A 16,564-nucleotide genomic window follows, 5' to 3' on the forward strand; every position below is an offset into this window, starting at 1 on the left:
ACACACACACACACACACACACACACACACACTCTCCCATACTCTCCACGATCTTCTTGGCGATTCCCTGCATTTCTTGTTCTCCGGAGCCCTTTGTTTCTTCACTGATAAAAGCTTCCCGGTGGGGATTTCAGTTGAGGAAGAGTGAAGATGGAAGAAGTACAGCCAGTGTAGGGCTTGCTAGTGAGCAAAAAGACATATCCTATGAAACAAAGTTTTAATTTTTATTTTACATATTTATACATAAAACTTTTAAGGAACCCTCTGAATCCAACAGAATGTTAATAGCACATCTAAAAATGAACTTCAGGTAGTCAACATTCACAAAATGTTGAAAACTGATTAAAATATACATATTACAGAGACCTACAACTTCACTACGAGGCAGGCATGTATTTTTTGACTTGGATAGCACCGTCATTTACAGTTCTTCTTTAAAACTACAGTGAAGAATGAAAGCAGTCAAATGGTAAAATACTGCTCCAACTCAGAATCTCTAAACAAATAAAAATAAAGTTAAAACTACCCTCTTTGATTAACCATGACTTGGGATGGTGTAAGTACTGTACATTTTTTGTAACAATATTTTATTAAAATGCCTGATATTTAGTGGCACAGTAAAAACATTAAAATAAATTAAGAAGCAAAGGCCAGTCACTGGACGTTAAGCTTCAGACATTATCGATGACTAACACTGATATTTGTTTGTTTCTATGCCACCTTTAGCAACAGCATTTTTACAACCACAGAAGCAAAATAAATTCTAGCTTGTCCTCTGGTTGGATGGCTTCTTTTCACTTTGCAGGCATTTTCTCGGCCATGTGCTTCTGCTGACTCTCAGCGTGTCTGTAAAATGAATAATACAATTATTTAGTGCTAAGGAGAAAGCCAAACTGCTTTCCCATCAACAGCTAAGACATCCTCCAAACGGAGGCTCGGAGTTACTCATAGTGAAATCAAGAGACTCAAGAAATGGTACTTCATTCAAATGGATTTGCCCTCTTCCAAGTTTTATATTCTATGTACGATTCCTTTTATTTAGTAAGCCACTGGATTAACCTGAGACATGTAGATGTCACATTCCTTTGAGAAGAAAAGTGCCGTGTTTAAAAATGAAAAGAGAAAAGTAACTAGGATAATTTATTCAACAAATGTTTAATATGTGCCTTCTCTGTGCTCCTGGTGCTGGGGATTCGGTGGTGAGCAGACAATGATCTTTGTTCTCATGGAGTATATATTGTAATGGAAAGAGACAAGAAAGGAACAGACAGCAAGCAAGGAGATAGCAGATAGAAGATTAAGTGCTAAGCAAAAAGTCAAAACAAGGTGTTGTGATAGAAAGTAACTGCATGACTACTTTATCCAAACACGCACATAGATGCAAATCTTAAGTATTAACAAGGCTCTTGTTAATAATACAATAGTTCAATTTTATTCTTACAACGGCTAATGTCTTCCAAACAAACGGTAGGCCTTTGTGGTTGTCAAGATTTCCCACATTTGCATATTTTTCCCCCCTCAGTCCCAAGGGCATGATCACGGCAGTGAGGGGGCGACAGGGTGGGGTGAGTCTTACTCATCAAGCCCTATTACGGCCTGTGAGCCCAAGGTTGGGCTAACCAGCAGCTGGCCAGTGGAGGCGAAGTGGGAGGAATGGCTAAGCTGCTTACGTCACTCGATCGGGCACTAGGTAAACGTCTTCCCAGGGAGTGGCAGGGTCTGAAGGCTGCAAGAAACAAATGTTTTGAAGGAGGATCTTAGGAAATTATAAATCTGGCAAGAGAAAAGCATCTAAGGGTGTGGTTTTCAGCTGTCATCAAAGGTCCAGGGGCAGTTTCTGGGTGTTGCCTAGCCTTGGGTAGTCAGTGACATCAAGTTTAAACTCACTGGTATTATGCAGAATGTCTCCCATCTGTGTTACAGGGCAAATACATTCAGAAACAGAGAAGTGACAGCAGCGTCCCTGCCACATGCAGCAGCCCACAAAGAATATTCTGATATTCATTTACCAACAAAGGGACTCAGGAAAAAGACATCAATAGCACCCTATTCCTAAAAAAGAAATTATGCCTTCTAGCAGACCATCTTTTTTTTTAACATTTTCATAAAGTAGCTCATGGGCCTCACTTGGACAAATTCAGCTCAAGAAATATTTTGATGCCCAGTGACTAAGATTCCGTGGTAGATAATTAAAGTGTAGTTCTTATAGCAGTTTTAAAATATGTATCTGTGTGTGTGTGTGTGTGTGTGTGTGTGTGTGCGTGTGTGTGAGTGCATACAAACAACAAGGGGTTTTCTGAGACAGAAGGAAAGAACAGGCAGGCAAGAGCTTCAGAAAATATTGAAAGCTGGGTGTTATTTTGAGACATATATACAAGGGTGAATTTCATTAAAATTGTAAACAAAGGAGGGAAAGGGTTTCCGTCCATAAAACCAAAAGGTTCTCGTCAACTATTTATAAAGTCTTTACTAGGATTTATTTCACTCAAACCCCACAAGGACTTCTTTTTATCAACAATCCCTATTGAGGACCTACTACGTACTTGGCAGGCCCTGTATTAGGTTCTGAGGACACAGCAATGAATGAAAATAGTGTTGTCTCTGCTTTCAGGGGGCTTATAGCCAGGTTGGTTGTAAACCATATAACACAATAGGATTAGCCTCTACTTGGGAGGGATGCCATGCTGCCAGGAGCACAGAGGGCCCTACATCAGTCTTGGGGGATCAGGGAGCACTTCTCCAAAGAGGTACCTAAACCCAGGGTTTTCAAATTAGGCTGTGCATTGGAATCATCTGGAAAGATTTAAAAACTCCTCATGCACAGGTTACTTCACAGAATAATTAAATCAGAACCTCTGGGAGTGAGACCCAGACATCAGTATTTTAAAAGCTCCCCAGATGGTTCCAATGTGCAGCCAAAATTGAGAACCACTGATCTGAACTGGCACCTGAATGGTAGGAGCTGCACAGGTAAAGGGAATAGGTGAACAGGGCTTCCCAGCGGCCAAGCGCTTGGCCTTCTGGGATCTGGCTGCAAAACTCTGGCACTGCTACCTTTAAGGAAGTTTAAGTATCCTTAGATCCCTCCATGAGCAAAATTATATTTCTGCAGCCAGGAATGGGCATAGAAACTTCTCCCCACCTGCTCTAATTTAAAGGGTTCCTCCAGTACCTTTAAATTAGTGACTCCTCTCCTTTGAACCCCATGGTTCTGCCCACCCTGTCTCCCATGATCACACCATCTGAAGGGATAAGCAAAATTCACTGCAAACCTAAGTAATAGCCTAACATTCTGAGAGAAGGGAGGAGCCTCTGAATGTCGTCTTAGCAACGAGGGGTGCCAACGCTGCTCTGAGGGGCAGAGAAACGGTCTCTGTTATCATAGGCAAGCCACAGAATTGACGAAAGAGTCTATATATTTTTCAGAAGATGCATGTCCTGGTTGTATATTTCACTACTGATTTCCCATAATCTTAATCCCTATATGCAAAGTTGTTAGCGTAACAAAAAGGCAGGTGTCTTACAATTGTTGGTGCAGTGCCCGAATACAGCTGTAGGGGGCAATAATAGTATTTGAGTGTTACTATATTTCACATGCAGGCAAATATGCTAAGAAGGTATGAGAAGACCTTCTGGGTTTTTTTGTTTTCGTTTTTTTGTTAGGAGTGAGGCAATATAACATCCAAAGCGTACAAAACAGAGTGCTGCCCATAGGTCTTTAAAAACGAACTTAAACATAGTTCTGCAGCATTTATTTTGCTACCCAAGCTATTTCTATAACACTGCATTTAGAAAAATATTTTACCCAGTGTTACACATTGAGAAGTGGTCCCTGTGGTGAGTGCTGAGAGCATTTTCACTACATATGTTTTCAAACTTCTCCTGGATGGCTCTGGATCATGTGGTTAATTCCTTATGTTACCGTGACAAGCAGTTTTCTTTCTCTCCTTGGGAGCTTCTACTCTCTGAATACCATTTCTGGGATTAATAATAACTGTTGCCTTGTGGTTTAAAGACTTCCTATAAACTGTCTCGGAAAAGGCGGCATCGTAAATACAGTATAGGATCATAGGAATGCTCACGGTATTTCATATACTTTATATGTTTATGGTGAGAGGCTTTTCCACAAGGAAAACTATGAAGAAATGCAAGATCTTGACCAGCATTAGCCTAGTTTCCCTATGCCCCAGGGAAGGAAGCATTCTTTACCTCTTTACAGACAGGCGCTCGGAACCAGGCCCAGCTAGAAACTCAAGTCTTGGAGTCTCCCCATGGTGAGAGCAATCTGGTGGCGCTGGTGCTGTGGAAAGATGCCAGTGTCCTTGCCTTCCGGGCATGGCAGATGCGATCAAGAGTCAGGTCATATAACAGCAAGTGCCACTTGGTGGCACCCACCACGTGCTGGAATCGTGCCAGCATGGAATGGCTTAGGGATGACTCTCAAGGGGACAGTCCTTCAGGATAATGTCCTTAGGCCAGAATTGCTGACCTGATTTAAGTGGGGGTGGATGAAGTTCTAATGCACTTACAATCCATCACTAGGGGAGGATGGTTGTGAAGAAGCCATGCATTTGGATGGGAGCAGTTTTGGCCACTTCCCCTCCATCTAAACAGCTGACACCAGCAGAGATTAGGCGAGTTACTGATGGAAGTAAGGAAAGAAGTTCTCTAGAGCTCGCTCTTGCCTTAATTCTTAGACTTCCAACCATCCCAGGCTTCCTTCCTTCTTTGCAAAGATGAGGCACCACTGACCTGGTCAGGTCCTCGATGTCCACCAGCATGGCGTCTTGCTCTGTGTGCAGCTCATCTCGTATGAGGAGCAGCTGGACCAACTCTTCATTCAAGCCTGGGGCAAAGAAACGAAAGCATTTAGAAACAGATAAAATTGCATCTAAGTCAGGATGTGAAACCACTTATGCACCATTATGTACGTACGATAGATACATACATATATACAAAGAGCTAAACATAGCAGGAGACTATTTTTGCTAAAATGTAGAGTTCTTACATTAGCTTCTCATAAGCCCAGGAGAGGTCACCAATCTGAGAGCACGACTAGCTTGCATACTTATAGAAGTGTTGACAGAAAAGGAGTACAAAGTATATCCAATTACATTCACATTAGAGTGGGAAAAGAAATTGTTAGCTGTTAGGAAAACAGCTTGTTAGAAGAAGCGGGATTTTGTTTTCAAGAAATGTGAACGCGGAAGTCTGGGGCACGTTCAGTTTTCCACCGTTCATCTTCAGGGTGCTCCTGCCACACGGAGAGCTGGGGGGCCACTGCACCCGACAAGAGCCCCATCAGACCCCCTGCTGGGGAGGAAGGCGCCTTGAGGATGCTCAAAGGCTCCTCGGGGTCGAGGCGAGGAGCCTACGTGCAGGTTGTTCTAGGAAACAGTAATATCTAAAGCTGTGGGAGAACCAGATGTGAAAGACCTGAAGAAACAACCCCTGAGTTCTCTGGACAATGGGTGCTGAGGAACGTATACTTTAGGATTTCTACTGGGCATAAAATAGATGGAAACATAACTAGTCTTCCTGAAATCAGTGTACTGGGTTTAATTTGGCTTCTGCCATTGAAAAATATAAACAAGCAGGGGGCTCTCTCTTGCTTTTTCCCCCCTCACATCAGCTAAGAGTGAAAGCTTCTAGGTCTGGACATGTGGACACATAAGGGATAGCATTCATTTAGCAAGAGCTCTGGGCCCAGAAATCAAAGAAAGGAAGGGGGTATTCAGCGAGGTCCTCCTTGGAAATGTTTTCAGAGATCCTGACCTCAAATGATGCATTTGTCTGCCTTTAGTTCAGATTAGTTTTCAATTTAAAAAAGGACCAAAAAAAGTCATACAAAGAGGTCTAAAACTCCATCTACTCCTGAAAAGGACTAGCTGGCAATGTTATTATTTAAAAGTCTAAGAAGGATGTTTCAGTGGTAAAAGATCAGAAAGCCTTTTAAGTCCTTAATTCCTAGTAATTTACGCTCAACTAAAATTAAAATGTAGTAGAATTTTTTAAAAGCCTGTGAATCTATGGTTTCCTAATTAAAATGTTAAATCCTTTCTCTTGATTTTAAAATGCTGAAGGTATTAACTTGTCACTGAATACATCCAATTTTATTTTTTCTAGTGGGTTCTTAGGGTAGCTTTTTATACTAGTACTCAGTAGGGTGCCTGCATAGTGCATGGGAATGTCTTTTCTGTATGAAGTTTTAAATTTTTTATTATAGACATTTTCAAAGAGATACAAAAGCAAAGAGAATTGTTTAAGGAATCCCCCTGCCCCATGCATCCAGCCAGCTTCAACAGTTATCAACTCATGGCCAGTCTTGAACTCATCTATCTCCCCTTCTCCCACTAGATCATTTGAAAGAGAATTTCAGACATCATATTATTTCATCAGTAAATGCTTCAGTATGTGTCTCTAAAGACAGGTCTCTTTTTTAAAAAAATTGAACATAACCACAATACCTTTATTGTACCTGAATAAGTAAATACATCTAGTTGGTTTGCATTTGGTTGGCATGTCTCTTAGGTGGTTTTAATCTATCAGCCTACGGACTTTATGGACTTGTATGTTCCAGAGGCTGGAGGGCTCGTGAGTTCACCTGGGCTAAGCATGCTTTCCCAGTGAGTGAGCTCTCTCATTGGTCCAGCACCTGCCCTTCCCTGCGTAACCAATCACTTTGAGTGAATGCCACTCACTCACCACCCGCCCTGCACACTTCCTGTGGAGGCCCTTCTTCATTCTGGGGGGAAAAGGCCCACGCTTTCTCACCCTATAATTTTCACATATCGGTCACATATACTTTCACCACCTGGAGTCCCACAGCATAAGTCGAATAGAATTTGATGACCTAAAATGAATGTACGTGCAAGTAAAGCTGAGCGTATAACTGTATAATAAATGACTTGTAACTACTAAATTATATTCTACAAACAGGCGTTGGGAGCCAACTATATGCCAGGCACTGTGCTGGGAGCTGGGGATTTCAGATGAATAAAAGGGATCCCTAACCTCTGTGAACCTTGAAAAAGTCTTAAAGTTTCTCAACATTTTACAGTTAAAAAAAGCAAAAAAAGAGAGCGTTGTGATTCTCTTCTTTTCCTTGCAAGTACACAGGAGGACCCCAATGAAACGTACCAAGGAGCTGAACCCAGGAAATAGTACTATCCATCCCATGATATTTTACACTTAATATCCCATTTTCCAGAGCATCTTACACTTACTTTCTATCTGGGAATGGAGATCATTGACTATCACTTGTAGCTGCCCAATAGTCATGTCTCTCAGGTCAGTGGGCTTTAAACTTCTTTTCATCAAGCATTCACTTATATGAGGCATGTGTGGCAGCTGAAGACAGAAAGGGAAGAAATGGAGGGGTGAGCTGCAAGCACACTGAACGTACGACCCAGTTTTCTCCTAAAAGACCCACCTTCATTCACCCACTTCAGGTTCCTTGCTTAAAAGCTCTCCCCATCTGACTTTCCCAAGGTGAGGCCCTCCATATATGCACATCATCTGAAATGCTATTGGCATCAGAATGGGACACTACTCAAATCAAAAGCTTTTGGACTGGTCTACAGCTGAGAGTCAATTATTACATCCACAAATGAATTACCAGGGAGCTCAAGTAATGTCAATGACATGGATAAAATTAATAATATCAGCTACTTATTAACTTATAGCATGCTACAAGCACTGTGCTAAGTGCTTTGACTACTTTTTCCACAATTGTGCTCTGACACAGCTATTATTATTATACCCATTTTATAGATGAGAAAACTGAGACGTGTCCAGAGCCCCACAGTAGGTCAACGGCAGAGCTAGTCTTAAGCTCCAAAGCCCAGGGCTCTCATCCACTCTGCCACACTGTCTTCATTGAAAAGGGGGGAACATGAGCTAAAGCAATAGTGAGTTTGCCATAGCAATGGGTTCTTAAACTGAGACTGCTTTAAAGGAATTAAAATATTCCCATGACAGCTAATACTGCCCCTAAGAAACACAGTAGATATGAATCAAGAGCAAAGTTCACTTTTGTGAGTGAAATCTGTTGCGTGTGTATCCTTCAGTGATACAGTAGGAAGGAAAAAGAAACAGACTTATGACAGTACGTTTTACACACTGCCTTGTAAAAACCCAAGTTTGCATAACTCTGGGAAAGGACTGGGACAGCCTCAACCATTTGCAGCCACCAAACACTCGTTTGCATTTCAGCGTTTGCTGCTTACAAGATCAGCGACGGGAGACTTCTTCCTGTTCTGTTTTTCCACTTCTACTTGCATTTTGGCCATTGGTTTGGCCATGGCAAGGGCCATTTTGGCTTCGGCTTGCAATTTCTTTTGCCTTGTGAGGAAATCCATGTCATCCAGGGATTCGGATTCCTCTTCAGTAGTGTCTCTATCGGAATAGGAAGAACTCTGTTTGCTCTGTGAAGGGAAAAAGAGCAGCCCTGAGCTTTGCGTGCCGGGTACCGTCTTTGGAGATGAGCTACAGTCTTCCCTGAGCCCTCTCTCAAAGCAGCCAAGAGTCCCCTCCATCAGGGGACTCAACTCTTGATTTGATTTGTACCCATCGCAAGTAACATTTTAAAAGCTACTTTATTTCCTCAGTCAGTGATAGACTCTGATTTTAGCATAAAAAGTAACATAATTAATAACAGGGAGAATATATATTTGCAACAAACTTGAGACATTTCTTTGATTCTTGCTCTCAAACCTTTCTTGAAGTGAACAAACACAGCAAAATATTTAACCCAGAGCTAAGGCGGTGCGTTGCTCCCTGGAGCGGACAGGATCTCAGATATCCTATGAAGTTCTGACGCGGCACTGCACTCAAAAACCAACACGGTTTCCTATTAGTTAGTCTTTGGTAAGAAAGGCGATAGACCTCCCAGAGAGGAAAGAAATCCAGCAACTAGCACCCAGGATCATCAAGCCATCTTTTGTAATACGTGTGCAAGGAAGAGTAACCAATGTTTAACCCACATTACCTTGCTGGCTTCTCTGAGCAACAGCTATGTGCTACCATTCCCACCCCTGCCTGGACCCCATCCCCTGCCTTTTAAAATGTGTCCCATTGTTAGTCTGTGCTCATATTTCTAAGCCCAGTGGGGAAGGATTGGTATATAGTGTATTTTCTTTTATAATTTTTAGGGCCTATGTGATTTCTCTTATGATTTAGTATGAAAGTCGTCGCTAACTTTAACAGAGCTTATGTATCCTTCTTGGATCACAGTTTTGCTTTTTCAATCACTGTCAAATTTTAGGAGCATGCCATGTCAAGAAATGTCATGAGACACCGCTTTTTTAATCTCTGACATGTTTGTTTCTGACTAACAACAGAAAAGAAGCTAAACGACCAGGAAAGCACACTCTGAGCCTCAGTGGCAGCTTTGGGACTCACCATGGGAGACAAGGGGGTGTCCAAGCTCGTTTCGGTCTTGCTGTCATCGGCATCGCTGTCCTTATCGCTGCCGCTGTCGTTGACAAAGCATATCTGCAGGTTCATCCCACTCTGCAGGCTGGGCAGAAGGAAACAGGACACTAATTCCATTCAGCTATTTGTTATCTGGTAGCAACCGAAAGAACTGCCTGATTTTGCTAAAGAAAGTAGTTTAATGTGTTCTTCACAGGGAGCAGTGAGTGAGCAAATATTATTCCCAACTCATAAATGATAACTTTTACTAGAAGATAAGAAAGATAACTTGATAAGCTGATAAATGATAACTTTTAACTCATACTGTATTCGTTTTTTTTTCCACACACAAATTCACGCTGGGAGAAAAGTAATTTCAGGCCACATGACAGCACCCAGCACAACATCAAACACATAGTTGGTACACAATAAAAACGCGTTGAGACACTGAGTTTACATTTTTTGTCGATGAAGAGGAATGGGTCCTCAGCCAAATAAGGCTGCTTGGTGTCATCTAGTGTCCTGCCCCACGGGGACAATCCAATGATGCTCATTAGATACAGCATCCCGGGGCCAGAGCTCTCCGAAGAAAGACTCCTTTTTATTCCCAAATAAGGTCGTCTGAAGGAAAATTTTATTTGAGGCGGTTGTCAAAAGCCAACCAAGGGAGCCCATTTATGTCATTAAGAAAAAAACACACCAGAGGTTCACCCTCGAGAAACTTAAGGAAGCGTCCAGCTTAGTCAGAAAAGCAGAATGTTGGAACACAAGGCTCTACAGACTGCCTTGCGTGCAGAGCCTCAGAGGCAGAGATGTCTTGGGAGCTCATTATGTTTGTGGCGAATCTGGGAAGCTCCAGAGGAATGTTGCCGGAAATGTGGTCACAAAGGGCCAGCCGGCTGTGTATCTGCTATACACGCAACCAGGCTGTGGATCCAACTCTGTGTCCTAACCTTCATCTGAAGTCGAACACATTTCATTGTTGTTTGACAACAAAGTGTTTTTCAAGAAGCACTTTCTTAGCATCCCTAGTAGCCCCAGTCTGTAGGTTTAGAGAAAGAAAAGGCAGAAGGAAACTGCTAAGCAGCAAGGGGTCATAAGGAGGCTCCTGCAAGCCAGGTTTAGGACAGGGGACACCAAATCTGCTCTGGCGTCATTATTGTCACAGTGAGAAATGCAAAGAGCAACTCGTCTGATAGCTGACATTCCCATTTGCTTTTTTTTATTATTATTCAAATGGTAGGGATGCTCTGCATAAATTGCTCAAATGCCTCATTTAAAGCACTTTGATTGAAAACAATACAGAGCTCAGAAAAAGAAAATGTACTGATTGTTAACACAGGCACCATAATTGTTATGGGTATGTACCGCCACCTATTGTTAACTTCTCTAATTACTGAAAGTCCCAGCTTATTTTCCCCAGGAGAGAAACGCAGCCTTTCCCTCTGTAGGTCCAGTTCCATTCCCCCACTACCCCCCGGTGCAGGCAAGCAGACCCAGGCCTAGGGCTGGCCGCAGAAAGCGACAGGTTCTGCTGTGATCAGCTCAGGGTGCTTGGAATCAGTAGGACTTAGGTTTGAATCCTTACTTCTTTCCCAAGGCACATTACTTTATGAACCTCAGTTTCCTCATCTGTAAAATAGGGTGAATAATTCAGTGGTTTGTAGAAAGGATGAAAAGACCTCAGAGATGGGCACAGGGCAGGTGCTCTGTACCTGTTCATTATCCTCCTTTCTCTACTTCCTGAAAGCCTAGACAAAAACACCCACAGAATTTTAAAGGTGATGTGACTTTGTAAAGAGACCCCTGCAGTCACCTACTTGAATACCTGGCCTGGTCACAGCAATTCCTGATGCACAACTGACTCACTGGGGGGTCCCGAGCTGACTTTCACTGTTAGGCAGCTTGAATATTTATTGAGCTGGAATTTGTCTCCTTTTAACTTTCTATCATTAGAATATATATGTTTTTTTTCCTGGAGAAATATAATATGTTCAGGTTAACCTTTGATAAATTATTTTAAAATTTATTGTCTGTAGTTGGTTAAAAAAAACCCCAAATCAACCCATTTTTAACAATAAAACTCAAGATACATGGATCGGACAACAGTGGAAATTAAAAAAGTGCAAATTAAAAACAGACATTTTAAAGTCATATTTTAAAATAAAAAAGACATTTTAAATTAAACCTAATTCGAATCAAGGATTATGTAGTATTTCCTATTTATTGAATAACTAAAGTCTTGAAAAGAAGACACTATATACACAGATTATAAAAATATAAAATAACACATGATACCACTGCAAAATAAGGTTTAAAACATCCAAAGATATATATTTTCATTATGAAGAAAGTCTGATCGTAAATTCTGTTGTTCTGCCCCCAAATTGACCTTTGTGCTAAGGATCAACTCAGACCTAAATCAACTACCCCATGCAGTGTTTCTAACTCAGGAAAGGACAAGAAAAAAGAAAAGGGAAGGATTTAGTAGTCGGAGTGAAATGAAAAAACACCTCAGGTAGAAATTCAGAAAATCGCCTTAGTAACACATTATCACCGTGGGAAACTGAGCAGAGCTTCTTACAGGGTGAGCCTTATAATTCCTTATAGCGGTAATCGCCAAGAGTGTTACTCTCAGGAAAAGGAAATTATATGATATTACAGCTTCAGTTCAGCAGGGATTTTAGTACAGACATCTTAAAACGGACTCAGGTTTCAAGAAGGATTTGTTTGCCTTTAGCCTTTAAGAGGGTTTAAGATGAAGGCGGTCTTGGGGAAACTCGACCACAGCTCCCAAGCAGCGGCCAGTGCTGAGGGCCTCTGTGCCACTGGGTCCAGGAACGATAACGCCTGTTCCTGGCCCCTTCCCATGCCGGGGAGGCATGGCTGTTCTGAGGCTCTCCCGCCAGCCACTCGGAGCCCCCGTCCCTCACACTGCGGTGTCTCACCTATAACCAGGCTATGCAGTCTGGCGAAATCCCAGCAGCCAGGGGCTAATTTGCTTGGAGCTCTCAAGCACCATCTGAGGTGAAAACAAAACACTAACCTCTTCTTGTTAATTAGTGATATAATTTAAGGTATCCAATTCAGGGTTACTTGATGTTTGGAATGGCGTTCGGCAGAGGGCTATGAGCAAAAGGCTGCTTGATGTCTGCCTTGCCTGTGGATTTGATTACTGGAAGGTCTGCGTCCTGGTCACCCCGGAAACCTCTTCTCCTTACGCCATGAAAAACCACACTGCAGCCCAGAGTTACTGACAGGGAGCCGAGGGTATGGGGAGGGGGCTGTCATGGATGGAGAAGGCTCAGAAACGTGAAGAGATAGAGACTAAGTGTGCCTCCTGGACATCTCAGTGTGAGTGAACGTGGCTTTCTGAGCGACAGTTCCTGTTGGCCAGGATCGGGAAAGCATTTAGTTGATAGGCTGTTCAGCACCAGTGTCCACTTGGCATTTACAGTGAGGAAAACTTACTTAGAAAACACATGTGCTGACCTCCAACTACTGTCAGCAGGGATATTATGAAAATATGCTCGGAATTGAGAGAATGATGGAGATGGAAAGATCTTAACTACTAAGAGGATATCTCAAAGACCTAGCTACCTGGTGATACGATTTGGTATAAAGACAATACCTTTTTCAAAATACAGGGACAAGACCAGTTTACTCCGTGGGAGAAGTGATGGGATGGTCTTAAAGTTTGCTGTGACCTCTAGTGGGGCAGTGGCATTGGGAATCTGGCCTTTGTCCTTGGCCTTGGGTTGCAGTGACTGGGAGTGGCCTGGTCTGACGGCCAGCTCCGAATCCCAGAACCATTTGGTGTTTTCTGATTTTTAAAACAGGACTCTCCCAGCACTAGCTTAGACCGCCAGCATCCACAGAGGAATGCTGAAGATTCTTTGGTTGTATCTCCTGCACCACGCCTTAGTTAATTTCACTTGAACGGTTACAGTGAATTTGAGTTTAAAAGTGTGTTCACTTCATTCTCTCCTTGGGCTGTACAACCACCTGTGGATTCCAGGCAAGGCAGCGGTTACTCAAAGAAGTCAGATAACTTGCCCCAGATCTGTGACAGCCTGATTATTAAAATGGTCCCAATTCTTCCCCTCTCTCTATCTGGTCCCCCTATAATAAGACTGCGGGTTCTCCATCAAGAGGTGGAGTCTATTTCTGAACCCCTGGGCTGGCCTCCTGACTTGCCTTGGCCAACAGAATGCAGAGGAAGTGACAGTATTCCAGTTCCGAGCGCCTCCATCCGCCCACCCCACCCCCACTCCCCGCTGCCCCAGGGAACCGTGCCGCTGCCCGCAGAACAAGTCCAGCTCAGCCTGCTGGCAGAGGAGGGACTTCGTAGCACAGAACTCAATCGGCCGTTGTCCGAACTGAAGCCCCAGGCACCTGACGGAGCTCAGCCAAGAGCAAGCCGTAGCGGTACCTCGCCAACCCGTAGCCAATCAATCATAGACGCACGAGTAAGCCCCATGGGAACCCAGCTCTGATCAGCAGCAGAAATCAGTGCTTATCACCGGATGCCACTGATGTGGGTGGGTTTTTTTACACATCACCACCATGGTAACAGATAAATGGTACAAGATCACAAAGCAAGAGACTATAGGCTGGGCCTCTGGTTTTTGAATCCAGTGGCCTTTGCCCCATACTGCACTGCACTTAACCTTCGGTTTGGATATATTAGGTCTTGCCTGTGATGGCAATATAATTTTAAGCACATAATGCCTCCTGTAGTTCTTATAACTTCAAGGCAATCGTATGGTTTCCTTAAGAAACAGAGAGGAAACTTTGAAATGCCTATGGATTTCAAACATGCATTGCTCATCTTCTGTCCAAAACCAGTGCGGCTGTGAGAGCCTCTGGCCCTGCCATGCCATTCATTACTCAGTATTCCCAACTAGTTTGTGGCTGGGCTGTTAAAATATATTATTTCTATTTATTTTAATGAATCTCCGATGCATTATTCAAAGGCTTTCTACATAATGAATATTATCACCCATTATCTTTTCCTGTTTCATGAGAATTTCAAAGGGGACGGAATATAAAATGTGGATTGTAATTACCCAAGGGTAGCTGTAAACACATTTCATTTTTCTAAGGATTTGTTGTGAAGAAAGAACGTGGGAACAATTGAGGTTTGGGTAAGTTCTAGATGTACTGCGTGTGTGATGGTGTGTCTACAGAATGTGCTGAGGTGGGTTAAAATGAGGTGCTGCTATTCCTTAATAAATTGTGAAATACCTTTCCCATTTCCCAAACCTTGCTCCTTACTCTTCTTTTCCCTACTGACTGTTTTGTATTGACATTTACCATGAAAGTTACAGAATTACTATTGAAAAAAAAAAGGAAAGGCAAAGTTTCTACTTCCCAATATTTGTTATTGTGAAAATATACTGCTATTTCTTATTTTACTTTAGTGGGATTGTGTTAACTTTCTTTTGCTAAAGGGTGTGCAACGCATGGGATGATAATTTGACTTTTTAAAAATTTTTAAATTGAAGTATAGTTGCTGTACAATGTTGTATAAGTTACAGGTGTACAATACGGTAATTCTCAATTTTTAAAGATTATACTCCATTTATAGTTATTATAAAATATTGGCTCTATTCCCTGTGTTGTACAATTGTAGCTTATTTTATACCTAATAGTTTGTACCTCTTACTCCACTACCCCTATGTTGCCCCTCCTGCTTCCGTTTCCCCACAGCCATCTCTCCTAGGTGCCAAAGCGGTAACCATTAGTTTGTTCTCTATATCTGTGAGTCTGCTTCTTTTTTGTTATATTCACTAGTTTGCTGTATTTTTTAAGATTCCACATATAAGTGATATCATACAGTATTTGTCTTTCTCTGTCTGACTTATTTCACGTAGCATAATGCCCTCCAAGTCCATCCATGTTGCTGCAAATGGCAAAATTTCATTCCTTTTTATGGCTGAGCTGACTTTTTAAAAAAGGGTGATATTCACACAGGTGCAAACACTGCTGGTCTAACATATATGATCATACACACAGAAGTACTATAAATGATTTTTACAACTATATTAGAAAGAAAGGGGATGTTTAACTGTTCATTTGTTTGTTCATTTGATGATCAGGCAATAACATCTCTGCAAACCCCACGGCACCGACTGCCCAGTGCTGAGCTGTTGCCTCCCCTTTGGCCAGGGCACACACTTTCTAGTTCACTACGGTCCCACCTATTGCCTTTTATCTGGGCTACTTCATTCCTTTATGTTTCTTGCTGTCCCCTGAAGGCATGTTACAGTTCACGGCCCCTATATTAAGTGGATGCATAGTAGTAGTTGATCCAGGGACAGAAATCAGGTCTTTTAACAGGTACCAAATGCTTGGATCATTAAATCACAATATACAAATAGAAATGTGGACTCTATAGAGCATTGGAAGGGAACTCAAAAAAATACTTACTAGACACTCCCTATCTTATAGATGAGAAAGGAAACACTTTCACTTACCTGGACATTAATTAGTGAGTAAAGTGTTAACCAAGAAGAGTGAATGAACGGGGAACTAACTGCAGTAGAAAAGTGGTCTGCGGGATGGGGGAAGCAAATGCAGAAGAGGGATGGAAAGCCGGCTCTCCCACCATTATGTGCCCAGAGCAGTTAAGGGCAGTTTCAAACTCTGTGCTAGAGAGAAGGCTGGGGGAAAGGGGGGCACCATGTCTCTTCATGTCCTGTCCTCACCCCACGTCTTACAGGACTCAGGCTTTTGGCTTCCTCAGCGAAAGCCACGGAAGGTAGCTCCGAAGGTGGCTGGAGTGTGAATGGCCCTCTCTGGGTTTTCTTCTCCCAATCCTGCACATACTTTTTGTCTGCTCCCTTTTCTAAGGCTCGTTAGTTCTGGATCTTCCATCTGTATGTGTTTGCGTGAGGGCTGGTAGGCATCCAACTCCACGTGGCCACAGAATCTTCTCACTACTTAAGTAACGGATAGAGAAGTGGACTAGCGTTCACCAGCTTTTCTATGGTGAAGCAGCAGCCCCTGTGGCCTAACCCGATTCTCTAGGGAGCTATAAATACTTGCATTCCTCAGACAGCTGCTGATTCTAATTCCACATCAGTGTCTAGTTCCTTCAATAATGACCACTTATATGTAATTCAATTTGGAATTATAGGATCTTAAT

At 42.5% G+C, this 16,564-nt stretch overlaps 1 protein-coding gene across 7 annotated transcripts in view; it reads right to left on the reverse strand.

Annotated features, from left to right (window-relative positions):
* Positions 1-203: 203 nt before the first annotated feature.
* LOC114890950 (schwannomin-interacting protein 1) overlaps positions 204-16,564 on the reverse strand; it is a 567,141-nt gene continuing 550,780 nt past the window's right edge. For all 7 annotated transcript variants that reach the window (XM_029214918.1, XM_029214922.1, XM_029214920.1 and 4 more), the window contains 5 exons: positions 9,403-9,520; positions 8,229-8,426; positions 7,227-7,350; positions 4,753-4,846; positions 204-846 (listed from right to left, as the gene is read on the reverse strand). In XM_029214918.1, coding sequence (XP_029070751.1) covers positions 795-846; positions 4,753-4,846; positions 7,227-7,350; positions 8,229-8,426; positions 9,403-9,520 — 586 coding nt within the window. In that variant the 3' untranslated portion in view covers positions 204-794. The remainder of the gene's footprint in view (positions 847-4,752; positions 4,847-7,226; positions 7,351-8,228; positions 8,427-9,402; positions 9,521-16,564) is intronic.

This window comes from Monodon monoceros, unplaced genomic scaffold (genome assembly GCF_005190385.1).
Source record: "Monodon monoceros isolate NGI ecotype Baffin Bay Population unplaced genomic scaffold, NGI_Narwhal_1 Super_Scaffold_11, whole genome shotgun sequence".
NCBI classification, from domain to species: domain Eukaryota; kingdom Metazoa; phylum Chordata; class Mammalia; order Artiodactyla; family Monodontidae; genus Monodon; species Monodon monoceros.